The 20,462-nt window shown below is 41.3% G+C and overlaps 1 protein-coding gene across 1 annotated transcript in view; it reads left to right on the top strand.

Moving 5' to 3' along the window:
- Positions 1 to 20,462, top strand: part of SIK3 (SIK family kinase 3) — a 772,688-nt gene that overhangs the window by 587,375 nt on the left and 164,851 nt on the right. The window contains exon 16 of the mRNA XM_053691386.1: positions 13,818 to 13,971. Within this exon, the coding sequence (XP_053547361.1) occupies positions 13,818 to 13,971 (154 nt within the window). The remainder of the gene's footprint in view (positions 1 to 13,817; positions 13,972 to 20,462) is intronic.

Below are 20,462 nucleotides of genomic sequence, written 5' to 3'. Positions count from 1 at the left end.
AGGTAACCAGCCTTTTGGAAATAATTTTGGACTGTTTTATTACACATGTCGGTTTCCAGAGCACTATTCATATTGTTATCGTAAACAGCCCGTTTCATACCGGCAATAGGACTATCAGGAACCAAGGTGGGCAGGGGCTTTACTAAAACTGGTGTCTTTTAGGATGGAAATCTGCCCCACACGTAGCTGGTCTTGTGAAACCAGTTCCAGCCCCCACTCAGCCACGCTCCCGGCCAACATATCTTTCTTAGAAAAACATGTTCCCCCAGACATGTAGACTCCACCAAGCCTAATCCCATTACTGATAAGAGGGAGTCTACGTGCCCAGGTACAGGATTGAACATTGTGTAATTATGTTAAATAGGTTAGAGATGTTCTCCATTGTGTTATCTAGCATCCTGTAATTATTGTTTTTGCATGAAGGGGGATTGTCCCTGGAAAAGTATAAAATGTATGTGCACAGTTTAATAAAGTGTACATTCTGTTTTACTCAGAAATCAGTCGTGTCTGATTATTGGGAACATTTCTCTTGTTAAGTGTATCCAGTCCACGGATCATCCATTACTTGTGGGATATTCTCCTTCCCAACAGGAAGTTGCAAGAGGATCACCCACAGCAGAGCTGCTATATCGCTCCTCCCCTCACTGCCATATCCAGTCATTCTCTTGCAACTCTCAACTAAGATGGAGGTCGTAAGAGGACTGTGGTGTTTTATACTTAGTTTATTTCTTCAATCAAAAGTTTGTTATTTTTAAATGGTACCGGATTGTACTGTTTATCTCAGGCAGTATTTAGAAGAAGAATCTGCCTGCGTTTTCTATGATCTTAGCAGAAGTAACTAAGATCCTTTGCTGTTCTCACATATTCTGAGGAGTGAGGTAACTTCAGAGGGGGAATAGCGTGCAGGCTTTCCTGTAATAAGGTATGTGCAGTTAAAATATTTTTCTAGGGATGGAATTTGCTAGAAAATGCTGCTGATACCGAAGTAATGTAAGTAAAGCCTTAAATGCAGTGATAGCGACTGGTATCAGGCTTATTAATAGAGATACATACTCTTATAAAAGTGTATTTTAAAACGTTTGCTGGCATGTTTAATCGTTTTTTACATATGTTTGGTGATAAAACTTATTGGGGCCTAGTTTTTTCCACATGGCTGGCTTGAATTTTGCCTAGAAACCGTTCCCTGAGGCTTCCCACTGTTGTAATATGAGTGGGAGGGGCCTATTTTGGCGTTTTTTTGCACAGCAAAAATTACAGACACAGACATCCAGCTTCTTCCTGCATGATCCAGGACTTCTCTGAAGGGCTCAAAAGGCTTCAAAAGTCGTATTGAGGGAGGTAAAAAGCCACAGTAGAGCTGTGGCAGTTGTGACTGTTTAAAAAACGTTTTTGTCATTTGTTATTCCGTTTTTGGTATTAAGGGGTTAATCATCCATTTGCAAGTGGGTGCAATGCTCTGCTAACTTATTACATACACTGTAAAAATTTCGTTAGTGTAACTGCATTTTTTCACTGTTATTTAAAAATTTGGGAAAATTTGTGTTTCTTAAAGGCGCAGTAACGTTTTTTATATTGCTTGTAAACTTGTTTTAAAGTGTTTTCCAAGCTTGCTAGTCTCATTGCTAGTCTGTTTAAACATGTCTGACACAGAGGAACCTACTTGTTCATTATGTTTGAAAGCCATGGTGGAGCCCCATAGGAGAATGTGTACTAAATGTATTGATTTCACCTTAAACAGTAAAGATCAGTCTTTATCTATAAAAGAATTATCACCAGAGGGTTCTGTCGAGGGGGAAGCTATGCCGACTAACTCTCCCCACGTGTCAGACCCTTCGCCTCCCGCTCAGGGGACGCACGCTAATATGGCGCCAATTACATCAGGGACGCCCATAGCGATTACCTTGCAGGACATGGCTGCAATCATGAATAATACCCTGTCAGAGGTATTATCTAGATTGCCTGAATTAAGAGGAAAGCGCGATAGCTCTGGGGTTAGGAGAGATACAGAGCGCGCAAATGCTGTTAGAGCCATGTCTGATACTGCGTCACAGTATGCAGAACATGAGGACGGAGAGCTTCAGTCTGTGGGTGACATCTCTGACTCAGGGAAACCTGATTCAGAGATTTCTAATTTTAAATTTAAGCTTGAGAACCTCCGTGTATTGCTTGGGGAGGTATTAGCTGCTCTGAATGACTGTAACACAGTTGCAATTCCAGAGAAATTGTGTAGGCTGGATAGATACTATGCGGTGCCGGTGTGTACTGACGTTTTTCCTATACCTAAAAGGCTTACAGAAATTATTAGCAAGGAGTGGGATAGACCCGGTGTGCCCTTTTCCCCACCTCCTATATTTAGAAAAATGTTTCCAATAGACGCCACTACACGGGACTTATGGCAGACGGTCCCTAATGTGGAGGGAGCAGTTTCTACTTTAGCAAAGCGTACCACTATCCCGGTGGAGGACAGTTGTGCTTTTTCAGATCCAATGGATAAAAAATTGGAGGGTTACCTTAAGAAAATGTTTATTCAACGAGGTTTTATTTTACAGCCCCTTGCATGCATTGCGCCTGTCACTGCTGCGGCGGCATTCTGGTTTGAGGCCCTGGAAGAGGCCATCCAGACAGCTCCATTGAATGAAATTATTGACAAGCTTAGAACGCTTAAGCTAGCTAACTCATTTGTTTCTGATGCCATTGTTCATTTGACTAAACTAACGGCTAAGAATTCCGGATTCGCCATCCAGGCGCGTAGGGCGCTATGGCTTAAATCCTGGTCAGCTGACGTGACTTCAAAGTCTAAATTACTCAACATTCCTTTCAAGGGGCAGACCTTATTCGGGCCTGGCTTGAAGGAAATTATTGCTGACATTACTGGAGGCAAGGGTCATACCCTTCCTCAGGACAGGGCCAAATCAAAGGCCAAACAGTCTAATTTTCGTGCCTTTCGAAATTTCAAGGCAGGAGCAGCATCAACTTCCTCCGCTTCAAAACAACAGGGAACTGTTGCTCATTCCAGGCAGGCCTGGAAACCTAACCAGTCCTGGAACAAGGGCAAGCAGGCCAGAAAGCCTGCTTCTGCCCCCAAGACAGCATGAAGGAACGGCCCCCTATCCGGAAACGGATCTAGTGGGGGGCAGACTTTCTCTCTTCGCCCAGGCGTGGGCAAGAGATGTTCAGGATCCCTGGGCGTTGGAGATCATATCTCAGGGATATCTTCTGGACTTCATAGCTTCTCCTCCACAAGGGAGATTTCATCTTTCAAGGTTATCAGCAAACCAGATAAAGAAAGAGGCATTCCTAAGCTGTGTGCAAGACCTCCTAGTAATGGGAGTGATCCATCCAGTTCCGCGGACGGAACAAGGACAGGGATTTTATTCAAATCTGTTTGTGGTTCCCAAGAAAGAGGGAACTTTCAGACCAATCTTGGATCTAAAGATCTTAAACAAATTCCTCAGAGTTCCATCATTCAAAATGGAAACTATTCGGACCATCCTACCCATGATCCAAGAGGGTCAGTACATGACCACAGTGGACTTAAAGGATGCCTACCTTCACATACCGATTCACAAAGATCATCATCGGTTCCTAAGGTTTGCCTTTCTAGACAGGCATTACCAATTTGTAGCTCTTCCCTTCGGGTTGGCCACTGCCCTGAGAATTTTTACAAAGGTTCTGGGCTCACTTCTGGCGGTTCTAAGACCGCAAGGCATAGCGGTGGCTCCGTATCTAGACGACATCCTGATACAGGCGTCAAGCTTTCAAATTGCCAAGTCTCATACAGAGATAGTTCTGGAATTTCTGAGGTCGCATGGGTGGAAAGTGAACGTGGAAAAGAGTTCTCTATCACCACTCACAAGAGTCTCCTTCCTAGGGACTCTTATAGATTCTGTAGAGATGAAAATTTACCTGATGGAGTCCAGGTTATCAAAACTTCTAAATGCTTGCCGTGTCCTTCATTCCATTCCACGCCCGTCAGTGGCTCAGTGCATGGAAGTAATCGGCTTAATGGTAGCGGCAATGGACATAGTGCCATTTGCGCACCTGCATCTCAGACTGCTGCAATTATGCATGCTAAGTCAGTGGAATGGGGAATACTCAGATTTGTCCCCTCTACTAAATCTGGATCAAGAGACCAGAGATTCTCTTCTCTGGTGGCTTTCTCGGGTCCATCTGTCCAAGGGTATGACCTTTCGCAGGCCAGATTGGATGATCATAACAACAGATGCCAGCCTTCTAGGTTGGGGCGCAGTCTGGAACTCCCTGAAGGCTCAGGGATCGTGGACTCAGGAGGAGAAACTCCTCCCAATAAATATTCTGGAGTTAAGAGCAATATTCAATGCTCTTCTAGCTTGGCCTCAGTTAGCAACACTGAAGTTCATCAGATTTCAGTCGGACAACATCACGACTGTGGCTTACATCAACCATCAAGGGGGAACCAGGAGTTCCCTAGCGATGTTAGAAGTCTCAAAGATAATTCGCTGGGCAGAGTCTCACTCTTGCCACCTGTCAGCGATCCACATCCCAGGCGTAGAGAACTGGGAGGCGGATTTTCTAAGTCGTCAGACTTTTCATCCGGGGGAGTGGGAACTCCATCCGGAGGTGTTTGCTCAACTGGACCATCGTTGGGGCAAACTAGAACTGGATCTCATGGCGTCTCGCCAGAACGCCAAGCTTCCTTGTTACGGATCCAGGTCCAGGGACCCGGGAGCAACGCTGATAGATGCTCTAGCAGCTCCTTGGTTCTTCAACCTGGCCTATGTGTTTCCACCGTTTCCTCTGCTCCCTCGACTGATTGCCAAAATTTAACAGGAGAGAGCATCGGTGATTCTGATAGCGCCTGCGTGGCCACGCAGGACCTGGTATGCAGACCTAGTGGACATGTCATCTCTTCCACCATGGACTCTACCTCTGAGGCAGGACCTTCTAATACAAGGTCCTTTCAATCATCCAAATCTAATTTCTCTGAGACTGACTGCATGGAGATTGAACGCTTGATTCTATCAAGGTGTGGCTTCTCCGAGTCAGTCATTGATACCTTAATACAGGCTCGGAAGCCTGTCACCAGGAAAATCTACCATAAGATATGGCGTAAATATCTTTATTGATGTGAATCCAAGAGTTACTCATGGAGTAAGGTTAGGATTCCTAGGATATTGTCCTTTCTCCAAGAGGGTTTGGACAAAGGCTTATCAGCTAGTTCTTTAAAAGGACAGATCTCTGCTCTGTCTATTCTTTTGCACAAGCGTCTGGCAGAAGTTCCAGACGTCCAGGCATTTTGTCAGGCTTTGGTTAGGATTAAGCCTGTGTTTAAAACTGTTGCTCCCCCGTGGAGCTTAAACTTGGTTCTTAAAGTTCTTCAGGGAGTTCCGTTTGAACCCCTTCATTCCATTGATATTAAACTTTTATCTTGGAAAGTTCTGTTTTTGATGGCTATTTCCTTGGCTCGAAGAGTCTCTGAGTTATCTGCCTTACATTGTGATTCTCCTTATCTGATTTTTCATTCAATAGTTCTGCGTACCAAACCTGGGTTTTTACCTAAGGTGGTTTCTAACAGGAATATCAATCAAGAGATTGTTGTTCCATCATTGTGTCCTAATCCTTCTTCAAAGAAGGAACGTCTTTTGCATAATCTGGACGTAGTCCGTGCCTTGAAGTTTTACTTTCAGGCTACTAAAGATTTTCGTCAAACATCTGCCCTGTTTGTCGTTTACTCTGGACAGAGGAGAGGTCAAAAAGCTTCGACAACCTCTCTCTCCTTTTGGCTTCGGAGCATAATACGCTTAGCCTATGAGACTGCTGGACAGCAGCCCCCTGAAAGGATTACAGCTCATTCTACTAGAGCTGTGGCTTCCACCTGGGCCTTTAAAAATGAGGCCTCTGTTGAACAGATTTGCAAGGCTGCGACTTGGTCTTCGCTTCACACCTTTTCAAAATTTTACAAATTTGACACTTTTGCTTCTTCGGAGGCTGTTTTTGGGAGAAAGGTTCTACAGGCAGTGGTTCCTTCCGTTTAAGTTCCTGCCTTGTCCCTCCCATCATCCGTGTACTTTAGCTTTGGTATTGGTATCCCACAAGTAATGGATGATCCGTGGACTGGATACACTTAACAAGAGAAAACATAATTTATGCTTACCTGATAAATTTATTTCTCTTGTAGTGTATCCAGTCCACGGCCCGCCCTGTCCTTTTAAGGCAGGTCTAAATTTTAATTAAACTACAGTCACCACTGCACCCTATGGTTTCTCCTTTCTCGTCTTGTTTCGGTCGAATGACTGGATATGGCAGTGAGGGGAGGAGCTATATAGCAGCTCTGCTGTGGGTGATCCTCTTGCAACTTCCTGTTGGGAAGGAGAATATCCCACAAGTAATGGATGATCCGTGGACTGGATACACTACAAGAGAAATAAATGTATCAGGTAAGCATAAATTATGTTTTTTCTTAACGTTTGGTGGTTCCAGTTTTTGGGAAGCAGTACTGGTGGACATATATAATATAATACCTATTGTATTATACCTAGTGTAGGTTTATATTAAGATAGCAGATAGAGAGTTATGTGCGCTGGGATGTAGTGGAAACCCATTCTGCTATGACTCTAATACTGCAACAATACAAAAAATAAAGGCGCTGGGGAGCTATACCACTGAATACACAATAGGCATAAAACAGCTAAAAAGATTTGATATGTAAGCCAGGATAATATGAACAAATTAAGTTAAATATAGATTATAAAATATGATATAAATAATACAATCAAATATGCATAAATAAATACTATATTAGGGACGTCTCCCTTAAATGAATAGAACAAGTTGCAACTTTAAAAGTCAATAAAATCAATCAATAAAATAAGTTCAAATATTCTCAATTCAACCGGTATAAAGTCTTAATTGATCCCAATGGAATCAAAACGTTTGCAAATCACTGTATTCCACAACCACCTTTTATCTTTGTAGTCAGTATATAGAAAAAAGGCAGAATCCTAATCCAAAACTGATGCCTGGTATAAGCATAAGTCTATCCTACTTACTAATTTATGCCTGGAATAACCATAAGGCTATCCTACGTACTAATTAATGCCTGGGGTAAACATAAGGCTATCCTATGTACTAATTAATACCTGGGATAAGCATTAGGCTACCGATGTACTAATTAATACCTGGGATAAGCATTAGGCTACCAAAGTACTAATTAATACCTGGGATAAGCATTAGGCTATCCTATATACTAATTAATGCCTGGGATAAGCATAAAGCTATCCTTCGTACTGATTACTGCCTGGGATAAGCATAAATGTAACCTACATACTAATTATTGGCTGGGATAAGCATAAGGCTATCCTACATACTGATTACTGCCTGGGATAAGCATAAGGCTATCCTACATACTAATTATTGCCTGGGATAAGCATAAGGCTATGCTACATACTAATTAATACCTGACATAAGCATACGGCTATCCTACTTGTTAATTAATGCCTGGAATAAGCATAAGGCTGTCCTACGTACTAATACCTGGGATAAGCATAAGGCTATCCTACATACTAATTTAAGACTGGAATAAGCATAAGGCTATCTAGCATAATCAATTAATACCAGAGATAAGCATAAGGCTATCCTACATACTAATTAATACCTGGGATAAGCATAAGGCTATCCTACATACTAATTAATGACTGGGATAAGCATAAGGCTATCCTACATAATAATTAATTCCTGAGATAAGTTTACAGTTTAGGGAATTTTAGACATACTTGTTGAGCCTATTGGTTCTTATCTGCCGTGAATATCTCTTTCTTTTTTGCTCTACATTCTGCTCCCATCTGTAAATCTTCAGACATGGATTTGCTTTTTGCAAACCTCTCTGCTGTGGTCATATAAGCAGCTTCCAACTTCACCTCTCTCCATCACCCTATTCTGTCCACTGTATTCCTCTTGCCCTGTGTCTTTATACCCTTTAACCCCTTAGTGACCGAGGACGTGCAGGGTACGTCCGAAAAAAAAAGGCAGTTACCGCCTGACGACGTACCCTGCACGTCCTCGGCTAAAGTGAGTGCTGGAAGCGATCAAGATCGCTTCCAGACACTATTACAGTACCGCAGAGATGCCTCGATGTCCAGGCATCCCTGCAGTACTGTTCCGGAGTGCCGGGACCGGATTGATCACTCCCCCTTGAGTGATCACTTACGGTTTTGCTCCACGTGGAGCCCGGCAGTGCAGCAGAGCATCGGAAGCGATCTGACACGCTTCCGATGCTCTGCTAGTGTGCTAAGTGCCTCGGTGGGTCGAGGCACTTAGTATATAAATTAAATAAAAAATGTGTTAAAAAAAAAAACGTAATAAAATAAAAAAGCCCCTATATAGCCCCCCCCCTCCCCCATGAGGCTTCCAAAATGGCGATGCCCAGTGCATCATGGGGCCTCTGGGGGTGTCCCTAGCCTGCCTCATCATAGGGGCAAGCTAGGGTCACCCAATCTGAGCCTTCCCACAAAAAAAAATAATAATAATAAAATCTCCCATTTGTCTGATCAGGTCAATATTTGTAAATATTGACTCTGATCAGTGTGGATCTCCCTCCCTCTCCTTACTTGTGATTTTGTTGGAGAGAGAGACCTGTATTTTAGCAGAGAGAGATTTATTTCTTTTATTTGTTAAAAAAATTAAAATCCAAAGGCTATTTTCAGAGCCATTAACCCCTAGCTTGCCAGTGATCACTATAAATCACTGGCAGTAGCACAGCTGCACTTTTTTTTTAAAAAACCCAAAGGCTCCTTTCAGAGCCATTTAGCTAATTTAATTTAATTTAAAGTCTATTTAACCCCTAGCTTGCCAGTGATCGCTATACATCACTGGCATTAGCATAGCTGTACTTTTTTGCTGTCTGTGCATTTTTTAGGGATTAATTTTTGTTGTAATTTTTTAAAAACCCAAACGCTCCTTTCAGAGCCATTTAGCTAATTTAATTTAATTTAAATAGTATTTAACCCCTAGCTTGCCAGTGATCGCTATAAATCACTGGCATTAGCATAGCTGTACTTTTTTGCTGTCTGTGCATTTTTTTAGGGCTTAATTTTTGTTGTTGTAATTTTTTAAAAACCCAACGGCTCCTTTCAGAGCCATTTAGCTAATTTAATTTAATGTAAAGAGTATTTAACCCCTAGCTTGCCAGTGATCGCTATAAATCACTGGCATTAGCATAGCTGTACTTTTTTGCTGTCTGTGCATTTTTTTAGGGGTTAATTTTTGTTGTTGTAATTTTTTAAAAACCCAAAGGCTCCTTTCAGAGCCATTTAGCTAATTTACTTTAATTTAAAGAGTATTTAACCCCTAGCTTGCCAGTGATCGCTATAAATCACTGGCATTAGCATAGCTGTACTTTTTTTTTAAAAAACCAAAGGCCATTTAGTTAATTAATTAATTTTGGTTTTCTGTGACAGATACAATAATGTCAAAGAAAACATATAGTGCTGAGGAGGCATATGCCATCCTTGCGTCAGAGTCAGATGCCTCTATGTCTGACTCAGACCCCAATTTTGACCCTGCCATATCCTCAGATACATCATTAGATGCAGTCTCAACTGATAGTGATGTATCTGTGGCTGCTAGCCCCCCTGCCAGCCCCCCTGCTAGCCCCCCTGCCAGACCCCCTGCTAGAAGGAGGCGTGTTGCTGCCATTGCCGCTGAAGAGTGGGTAACGCCTCATCTCCAGAGGCCAGATATCCCACCCTTCACAGCAAATGCTGGCATAAATATAGATGTGGCAGGTTTTAGCCCCTAACAGTTTCTGGAGGTGTTTCTGGGTGATGATATATTGGGGAACATTGTCGCCCAAACTAATTTATATGCCCATCAGTACCGTGCTGCAAAACCTGAAACATATTTGGCAAAGCAGCAATGGGCCCCTATCAATGTGCCAGAATTTAAAAAATTCTGGGCATTGACTATGCTGATGGGCATCATAAAGAAACCCTCCGTTCGCTCCTACTAGAGCAGTAGCCCCATCTGCTCTACCCCCATTTTCTCCCAGAGTATGTCGAGGCAGAGGTATGAAATGATTCTTCATTTCATACACTTCAGCGACAACAGCCTGTGCTCCCCTAGGGAGCATCCCCATTTTGACAGGCTATATAAAATCCGCCCCCTGATTACCCACTTTTCTGCCAGGTTTGCAGAGGCTTATACACCTGGAAGGAATATATGCGTTGATGAATCCCTGATGAAGTATAAGGGAAGGCTGGGATTCAAGCAGTATATTCCTTCCAAGCGCTCCAGGTATGGGGTAAAGGTGTATAAGCTCTGTGAGAGCGAGACTGGGTATACTCAGGCCTTCCGGGTGTATGAGGGAAAGGATAGCCACCTTGACCCTCCAGGTTGCCCAGAACATATGTGAACCACTGGCAAGATTGTCTGGGACCTGATATTACCCCTAATGAACAAAGGGTATCACTTGTACTTAGACAATTTTTATACAAGTGTCCTTTTGTTCAAGCTACTGTATTGCTTTGATACAGTAGCTTGCGGTACTATTAAAAAGAACCGCACAGGTTTCCCAGGACAACTTGTACGCACCCGGCTACAAAGGGGGGAGACCTCAGCTCTGCGCCAAGAGGAGCTGTTGGCACTTAAGTACAGAGACAAGAAGGATGTATACCTTCTTACCACCATCCACACAGAGAGGACGGTGGCGGTCTCTGTACGTGGCAGAGCTGAGATCATAAGGAAACCAGTGTGCATCAAGTCTTATAACCGGCATATGGGTGGGGTTGATCTGGCAGATCAGCTGCTGCAGCCCTACCTAATTATGCGGAAGACAAGGGCCTGGTACAAAAAGGTTGCAATTTACCTAATGCAGATTGCAACCCACAACGCTTTTTTGTTGTTCAAAAAAGCAAACCCCGGAATGAAACAGACTTTTTTACAATTTCAGCTCCAGATCATTTCGGGGATTTTGTACCATGATGCACCTGCTTCCCGGGCGGTGATGGGAGAGAGCAGAGTTGGGGCTACTCATTTTATTTTTAAAATCCCCCCTACTGCCGCAAAGCAGAGACCACAAAAAAAATGCAGAGTCTGTACCAAGAGGGGGCAGAGAAGGGACACTGTATATCACTGTCCTGATTGCCCTGGACAGCCTGGACTCTGCATTGGGGACTGCTTCAAGCGGTACCATACAATGGTCAATTTTTAAAAAATAAATACATTTGCTGTTATTTATTTTTTTATGTTTACTGTTAAATTTTTTGTTGTTATTTTTTTACTTTTAATGTGCCAGATTTTTACATTTCACTAATATATTTTTTTTTCTAAAATGGGGCTGTTCTTTTTTTTTTTTTTACAAAAACCCCTGTCAAACCTATGCATGGGGGACATAGGTGTTCTCAAGGTGCCTTGCAGAAAACAACCTGCAGTATTTTTTTTGCACTAACTTACAACAGTCTCTCCTAAATCATAGTCAAAAAGCAATGTGTGTGTAAAAATGAAAATTGAAAAATTGCCACCATACACTTTCTCCAATTTTTTTGGCTAAAACGGTTGCTTCAAAGGCATCAAAGCACACCATATACAATACCTTGGGGTGTGAACATTTCAAAAATATACACTTTCATGGCAATAAATAAAAGTGGGGTTTACAATAGGCCCCAAACTAAAGATAGGCCTATCAGAAGAAATACTCTCACTTAATAACTAAAATCACAAGTCATAAAATTGTAACATAACCTTCCCAAAATCCTGGCAAACCTATGCATGGGGGGCATAGGTGTACTCAGGGTGCCTAGCAGAAAACAACCTGAAGTATTTTTTTGCACTAACTTACAACAGTCTCTCCTAAATCATAGTCAAAAAGCAATGTGTGTGTAAAAATGAAAATTGAAAAAATGCCACCATACACTTTCTCCATTTTTTTTGGCTAAAACAGTTACTTCAAATGCATCAAAGCACACCATATACAATACCTTGGGGTGTCAACATTTCAAAAATATGCACATTCATGGAAACAAATAAATTGGAGTATGTTAAAATACCCCCAAAAAGACAATCGGCAAAAAAAATATGTTAAATCTGAAAAAAAAATCACAAACGCATGTTGGACATTTGGCATTACACCCCCCGAACAAGCCAAGAAACTTATGCATAGGTGGTATCACTGTACTCAGGAGATGTTGGTGAACACATATTGGGGTCTTCTTTGGCAGTAACACATAACAGGAGCTGAGAATTCATGTCTAAATTACAATGTGTGTGAAAAATAACACAAAAAATGACTGCCCAATAGTTTGACAAAGACTGGTGGTTGAATTAGTGCATGGAAAGTGTTAAAATACCAGCATTTGAAATACCCTAGGGTGTCTACTTTTCAAAAATATATGGTTTGATGAGGGTAAATTCCATTGCCCGGCTTCAGAAATGTCCCAAATAGGACATGGGTGCATTATGACCGATGTGAAAATTCCAAGTTGAAAAACTGGAATGCGCCCCCTAAAAATAAGGCCTTTTAGCCCCCAGAGAACCCAACACACCTATACATGGGTGGTATCACTGTACTCAGGAGATGTTGTTGAATACATATTGAGTTTTTTTTTGGCAGTAACACATAACAGGGACTGAGAATATATGCCTAAAGTACAGTGTGTGAAAAATAACACAAAAAAATGACTACCTAAAAGTTTGACAAAGACTTGTGGTTGAATTAGTGCATGGAAAGTGTTAAAATACCAGCATTTGAAATACCCTAGGGTGTCTATTTTTCAAAAATATATGGTTTGATGGTAATTTGCATTGTCCGGCTTCAGAAATGTCCCAAATAGGACATGGGTGCATGATGACAGATGTGAAAATTCCAAGTTAAAAAACTGGAATGCGCCCCCTAAAAATAAGGCCTTTTAGCCCCCAGAGAACCCAACAGACCTATACATGGGTGGTATCACTGTACTCAGGAGATGCTGCTGAAGACATATTGGGGTGTTATTTGGCAGTAACCCTTAACGTTCTCAGTAAATGTATTCTTGAATTGCTATTTTGTCAAAACTTTGGCATAGATTGGTGGTAAAATAGTTGCATGGAAAGAGTCAAAATACCCCATGTTTAATACCTTAGGTTGTGTTCTTTTAAAAAAATATATATATGTGAAGGGTTAATCAGGGATTCCTGACAGATATCAGTGTTCCAATGTAACTATCACTAATTTAAAAAAAAAAAAATTTGGAAATAGCAAAGTGCTACTTGTACTTATTGCCCTATAACTTGCAAAAAAAGCAAAGAACATGTAAACATTGAGTATTTCTAAACTCAGGACAAAATTTAGAAACTATTTAGCATGGAAGTTTTTTGGTAGTTGTTGAAGTGTAGGAGATTTTGAGGGTCAAAGTTAGAAAAGGTATGTTTTTTTCAATTTTTTCCTCATATTTTATAAAAATTTTTATAGTAAATTATAAGATATGATGAAAATAATGGTATCTTTAGAAAGTCCATTTAATGGCGAGAAAAACGGTATATAATATGTGTGGGTACAGTAAATGAATAAGAGGAAAATTACAGCTAAACACAAACACCGCAGAAATGTAAAAATAGCCTTGGTCCCAAACAGACAGAAAATGGAAAAGTGCCACGGTCATTAAGGGGTTAATCTTTACTCTCTCTTTCTCTTTTATGTCCTGCATGTGTTTGTCATTCACCTCTCTCCATCACCCTATTCTGTCCACTGTATTCCTCTTGCCCTGTGTCTTTATACCCTTTAATCTTTACTCTCTCTTTCTCTTTTATGTCCTGCATCTGTTTGTCATTCACTTGTTTCTGACTTTTTCACTTGTCTCCATTCACAGCTCCATGTATAAAGACTCCAACACTCTCCACCTTCCTGCTGAGCGTTTCTCTCCAGTTAGAAGATTCTCTGATGGTGCAGCAACAATACAGGCCTTCAAAGCTCATTTAGAGAAGATGGGACACCAGAATAGCAGCATCAAACAACTTCAACAGGTGTGTTATCCTCCTAAACCCTTCTAGACTGCTGCACATGCCAAGCATTCATCCACCATCAAAGTCCAACTCCGTCCACTACCTCAACACACAGCACAGCCAATACAAGGCTTAGAACTGCACAGACCAGCATCCAGGATAGACTGTGCCCATTGTTTTAGCAGACGGTTTAAGAGCTTTTTATAGTTAGGACATCCAGCCATTGACAGCTCAGCTTAAAGGGACATTATACACTCGTTTTTTCTTTGCATACATGTTTTGTAGATGATCCATTTATATAGCCCATACAGTTTAAAAGAAAAAAAATGTTTAGTTTTTCTTATTTTTAAATAACATTGCTCTGATTTTCAGACTCCTAACCAAGCCCCAAAGTTTTAGGAGAATACTGACGTATACCTACTCCAGTTTGCTTCTGTTTGTATAAAGGGTCTTTTCATATGTAGAGGAAGGGGGAGGAGGGGAGTGCCTGTTTTTCCCACTTGCAGTGGGTGTTCTATTTACCTTTTTATCAGAGCTAAATTGGGAGCTTCTAAGTAAGTTTTTAAACGGTTTTATACTGGATTTTTATATCAGTATCTGTGCATATTGTTCTTTATAGTAGTGTCTATTACTTGCAGTTATATGAAAATTGGTGTATGCTGTCCCTTTAAAGGGACATGAAACACATTTTTTCTTTCATGATTTAGACAGAGAATATAATTTTAAACTCCATTCCAATTTACTTCTATCATCTAATCTGCTTCATTCTTTCGATATCTTTTGTTAAAGAAATAGTAATGCACATGGGTAAGCCTATAACACAAGGTATGTATGTGCAGCCACCAATCGGCAGTTACGGAACCTATTTAGATATGTTTTTCAACAAAGGATATAAAGAGAATGAAGCAAATTAGATAATAGAAGTAAATAGGAATAGGTCTTTCCTAAGGTTCTTGACCATGACAGATTGTTTTTGCTGTGGGTTCCTAATGTTTTCCCTCAGCCAGATATAGCTACTTTTGCTGCGTTGCTGGTGTCTAGAATACTTGCTCAACCCTCTAGACACAACACATTTCTACTTGTGTGCTTGTGTGTGTATTTCTGCATGTATGTGTATGTATTTATATGTGTACATATATATGTATGTGTATGTATTTGTGTGTACTGTACATATATGTGTATGTATGATAGTGTGTGTGTGATCTGCACTGTGTGATAGTGTGTGTGTGTAGCGCATGGGTCTATAGTAGTGTAACGTACAGTTTGTGTAGGGTCTATAGTAGTGTAAAGTACAGTGATGGTGTGTGTGTGTGGCACTGTGTGATAGTGTGTGTGTGTGGCACTGTGTGATCGTGTGTGTGTACTCAGCACAGTGTGATAATGTGTGCGTACTCAGCTCTGTGTGATAGTGTGTGTGTGTGTAGCGCATGGGTCTATAGTAGTGTAACGTACAGTTTGTGTAGGGTCTATAGTAGTGTAAAGTACAGTGATGGTGTGTGTGTGGCACTGTGTGATAGTGTGTGTGGCACTGTGTGATCGTGTGTGTGTACTCAGCATTGTGTGATAATGTGTGCGTACTCAGCTCTGTGTGATAGTGTGTGTGTGTACGCAGCACTGTGTGATGGTTTGTGTGTGACACTGTGATAGTGTGTGTGTACTCAGCACTGTGTGATATTATGTGTACTCAGCATTGTGTCATAGTGTGTGTGTACTCAGCACTGTGTGGTTGTGTGTGTGGACAGACTTCCCACAGATGTCGGAACAAGAAAGGCTATGTATACTCTTAGGAGAAAAAAACAAAGCTACAAGTATAGTAGCAAAATATGTAGCAGACTGTCACATGACCAGAACCCCCAATCAGATTATATGAACTATCATATTTACCCACTATACTCCTACTTTATAAATTGTTATTGATCTGTTTTATTGTAACATATTACTTTGGCAACACATGTAATAATGTCATGCTAATAAAGTATTCTTGACTTGACTTGTGTGCTCAGCACTGTGTGATAGTGTGTGCTCAGCACTGTGTGATAGTGTGTGTGTGCTCAGCACTGTGTGATAGTGTGTGTGTGCTCTGCACTGTGTGATAGTGTGTGTGTGTGTGCTCTGCACTGTGTGATAGTGTGTGTGCTCTGCACTGTGATAGTTTGTATGTGTAGCGCATGGGTCTATAGTAGTGTAACATACAGTTTGTGTAGGGTCTATAGTAGTGTAAAGTACAGTGATAGTGTGTGTGTGTGTGTGTGTGTGTGTGTGGCACTGTGAGATAGTATGTGTGTGTGTGTGTGTGGCACTGTGTGATAGTGTGTGTGTGTACTCAGCACTGTGTGGTCGTGTGTGTGTGGCACTGTGTTATAGTGTGTGTGTGTATTTAGCACAGTGTGATAGTGTGTGGACGCAGCACTGTGTGATAGTGTGTGTGTCTTCGCAGCACTGTGTGATAGTGTGTGTGTACTTAGCACTGTGGGATAGTGTGAGTGTGGCAATCTGTGATAGTGTGTGTGTACTCAGCACTGTGTGATAGTGTGTGTGTACTCAGCACTGTGTGATAGTGTGTGTGTACTCAGCACTGTGTGATAGTGTGTGTGTACTCAGCACTGTGTGATAGTGTGTGTGTGTACTCAGCACTGTGTGATAGTGTATTTGTACGCAGCACTGTGTGATAGTGTGTGTGTACTCAGCACTGTGTGATGGTGTGTATGTGACACTGTGTGATAGTGTGTGTGTGTGTGCTCTGCACTGTGTGATAGTGTGTGTGCTCTGCACTGTGATAGTTTGTGTGTGTAGCGCATGGGTCTATAGTAGTGTAACATACAGTTTGTGTAGGGTCTATAGTAGTGTAAAGTACAGTGATAGTGTGTGTGTGTGTGTGTGGCACTGTGAGATAGTATGTGTGTGTGTGTGTGGCACTGTGTGATAGTGTGTGTGTGTGTACTCAGCACTGTGTGGTTGTGTGTGTGTGGCACTGTGTTATAGTGTGTGTGTGTGTGTATTTAGCACAGTGTGATAGTGTGTGGACGCAGCACTGTGTGATAGTGTGTGTGTCTTCGCAGCACTGTGTGATAGTGTGTGTGTGTGTACTTAGCACTGTGGGATAGTGTGAGTGTGGCACTCTGTGATAGTGTGTGTGTACTCAGCACTGTGTGATAGTGTGTGTGTACTCAGCACTGTGTGATAGTGTGTGTGTGTACTCAGCACTGTGTGATAGTGTATTTGTACGCAGCACTGTGTGATAGTGTGTGTGTACTCAGCACTGTGTGATGGTGTGTATGTGACACTGTGTGATAGTGTGTGTGTGTGTGTGTGTGTGTACTCAGTACTGTGTGATAGTGTGTGTACTCAGCACTGTGTGATAGTGTGTGTACTCAGCATTGTGTAATAGTGTGTGTGTACTCAGCACTGTGTGGTTGTGTGTGTGCGTGCTCAGCACTGTGTGATAGTGTATCGGCTAGATTTAGATTTTGGCGTTAGCCGTCAAAACCAGCGTTAGAGGCTCCTAACGCTGGTTTTGGGCTACCGCTGGTATTTAGAGTCAGTCAGGAAAGGGTCTAACGCTCACTTTGCAGCTGCGACTTTTCAATACCGCAGACCCCCTTACACCATTTGCGTATCCTATCTTTTCAATGGGATCTTTCTAACGCCGGTATTTAGAGTCTTGGCTGAAGTGAGCGTTAGAAATCTAACGACAAAACTCCAGCCGCAGAAAAAAGTCAGGAGTTAAGAGCTTTATGGGCTAACGCCGTTTTATAAAGCTCTTAACTACTGTGCTCTAAAGTACACTAACACCCATAAACTACCTATGTACCCCTAAACCGAGGTCCCCCCACATCGCCGCCACTCTATTAAAATTTTTTAACCCCTAATCTGCCGACCGCACACCGCCGCCACCGACGTTATCCCTATGTACCCCTAATCTGCTGCCCCTAACACCGCCGACCCCTATATTATATTTATTAACCCCTAATCTGCCGCCCCCAACGTCGCCTCCACCTACCTACAATTATTAACCCCTAATCTGCCGACCGGACCTCACCGCTACTATAATAAAGTTATTAACCCCTAATCCGCCTCACTCCCGCCTCAATAACCCTATATTAAATAGTATTAACCCCTAATCTGCCCTCCCTAACATCGCCGACACCTAACTTCAAGTATTAACCCCTAATATGCCGACCGGACCTCACCGCTACTCTAATAAATTTATTAACCCCTAAAGCTAAGTCTAACCCTAACACCCCCCTAAGTTAAATATAATTTAAATCTAACGAAATAAATTAACTCTTATTAAATAAATTATTCCTATTTAAAGTTAAATACTTACCTGTAAAATAAACCCTAATATAGCTACAATATAAATTATAATTATATTGTAGCTACTTTAGGATTAATATTTATTTTACAGACAACTTTGTATTTATTTTAACCAGGTACAATAGCTATTAAATAGTTATTAACTATTTAATAGTTAGCTAGTTAAAATAATTACAAAATTACCTGTAAAATAAATCCTAACCTAAGTTACAATTAAACCTAACACTACACTATCAATAAATTAATTAAATACAATACCTACAAATAAATACAATTAAATAAACTAACTAAAGTACAAAAAATAAAAAAGAACTAAGTTACAAAAAATAAAAAAATATTTACAAACATTAGAAAAATATTACAACAATTTAAAACTAATTACACCTACTCTAAGCCCCCTACTAAAATAACAAAGCCCCCCAAAATAAAAAAATGCCCTACCCTATTCTAAAATGAAAATAGAAAAGCTCTTTTACCTTACCAGCCCTTAACAGGGCCTTTTGCGGGGCATGCCCCAAAGAATTCAGCTCTTTTTCCTGGAAAAAAAAACATACAATACCCCCCCACCAACATTACAACCCACCACCGACATACCCCTAATCTAACCCAAACCCCCCTTAAATAAACCTAACACTAAGCCCCTGAAGATCTTCCTACCTTGTCTTCACCACGCCGGGTTCACCGATCCGTCCAGAGGAGCCTCCGAAGTCTTGATCCAAGCCCAAGCGGGGGCTGAAGACGTCCATCCTCCGGCTGAAGTCTTGATCCAAGCGGCGGCTGAAGAATTCCATCATCGGGCAGAAGTCTTCATCCTATCCGGGCAGAAGAGGCGATCCGGACCGGCAAACATCTTCATCCAAGCGGCATCTTCTATCTTCTTCCATCCATCGACGAGCGGCTCCATCATCAAGACCTCCGACGCGGATCCATCCTCTTCTTCCGACGTCCTAACACAGAATGAAGGTTCCTTTAAGGGACGTCATCCAAGATGGCTTCCCTCGAATTCCGATTGGCTGATCGGAACAGCCAATAGAATGCAAGCTCAATCTGATTGGCTGATTGGATCAGCCAATCGGATTGAACGTGAATCTGATTGGCTGATTCCATCAGCCAATCAGAATTTTCCTACCTTAATTCCGATTGGCTGATAGAATCCTATCAGCCAATCGGAATTCTTGGATGACGTCCCTTAAAGGTGCCTTCATTCGTTGGTAGTCCGTCGGGGAAGAAGGATGTTCCGCGTCGGCGGAATGAAGATGGATCCTGAAGAAGAAGATTGAAGACCCCGCTTGGAAGATGACATCGCCCGGATGGAAGACTTCTTCAGCGCCGCTTGGAAGATGACATCGCCCGGATGGAAGACTACTTCAGCGCCGCCTGGAGGATCACTTCATCGGATGGAAGACTTCTTCAGCGCCCCTTGGAGGATCACTTCTGCCGCTCCGGATCTCCTCTTCGGTTCCATCGGTGGGTCGGCTGGCTGAAGACAACTCAAGGTAGGATGATCTTCAGGGGGGTAGTGTTAGGTTTATTTAAGGGGGGTTTGGGTTAGATTAGGGGTATGTGGGTGGTGGGTTTTAATGTTGGGGGGGTATTGTATGTTTTTTTTTTACAGGCAAAAGAGCTGAATTTTTTGGGGCATTACCCACGAAAGGCCCTTTTAAGGGCTGGTAAGGTAAAAGAGCTTTGAACTTTTTTAATTTAGAATAGGGTAGGGCATTTTTTTATTTTGGGGGGGCTTGTTATTTTATTAGGGGGCTTAGATTAGGTGTAAGTAGCTTAAAATTGTTGTAATATTTTTAAAATGTTTTTAACTTATTTTTTTTATTTTTTGTAACTTAGATTTTTTTATTTTTTGTACTTTAGTTAGTTTATGTAATTGTATTTAATTGTAGTTATTTGTAGTTAATTTATTTAATTAAGGTAATGATAGTGTAGTGTTAGGTTTAATTGTAACTTAGGTCAGGATTTATTTTACAGGTAATTTTGTATTTCTTTTAGCTAGGTAGTTATTAAATAGTTAATAACTATATAATAACTATTCTAACTAGCTAAAATAAATACAAAGTTACCTGTAAAATAAAAATAAATCCTAAAATAGCTACAATATAATTATAATTTATATTGTAGCTATATTAGGGTTTATTTTACAGGTAAGTATTTAGCTTTAAATAGGAATAATTTATTTAATAAGA

This window comes from Bombina bombina, chromosome 8 (genome assembly GCF_027579735.1).
Source record: "Bombina bombina isolate aBomBom1 chromosome 8, aBomBom1.pri, whole genome shotgun sequence".
NCBI lineage: Eukaryota > Metazoa > Chordata > Amphibia > Anura > Bombinatoridae > Bombina > Bombina bombina.
Note: the sequence above shows the minus strand (reverse complement) of the source record. Positions and strands in the feature narration are given on the sequence as shown.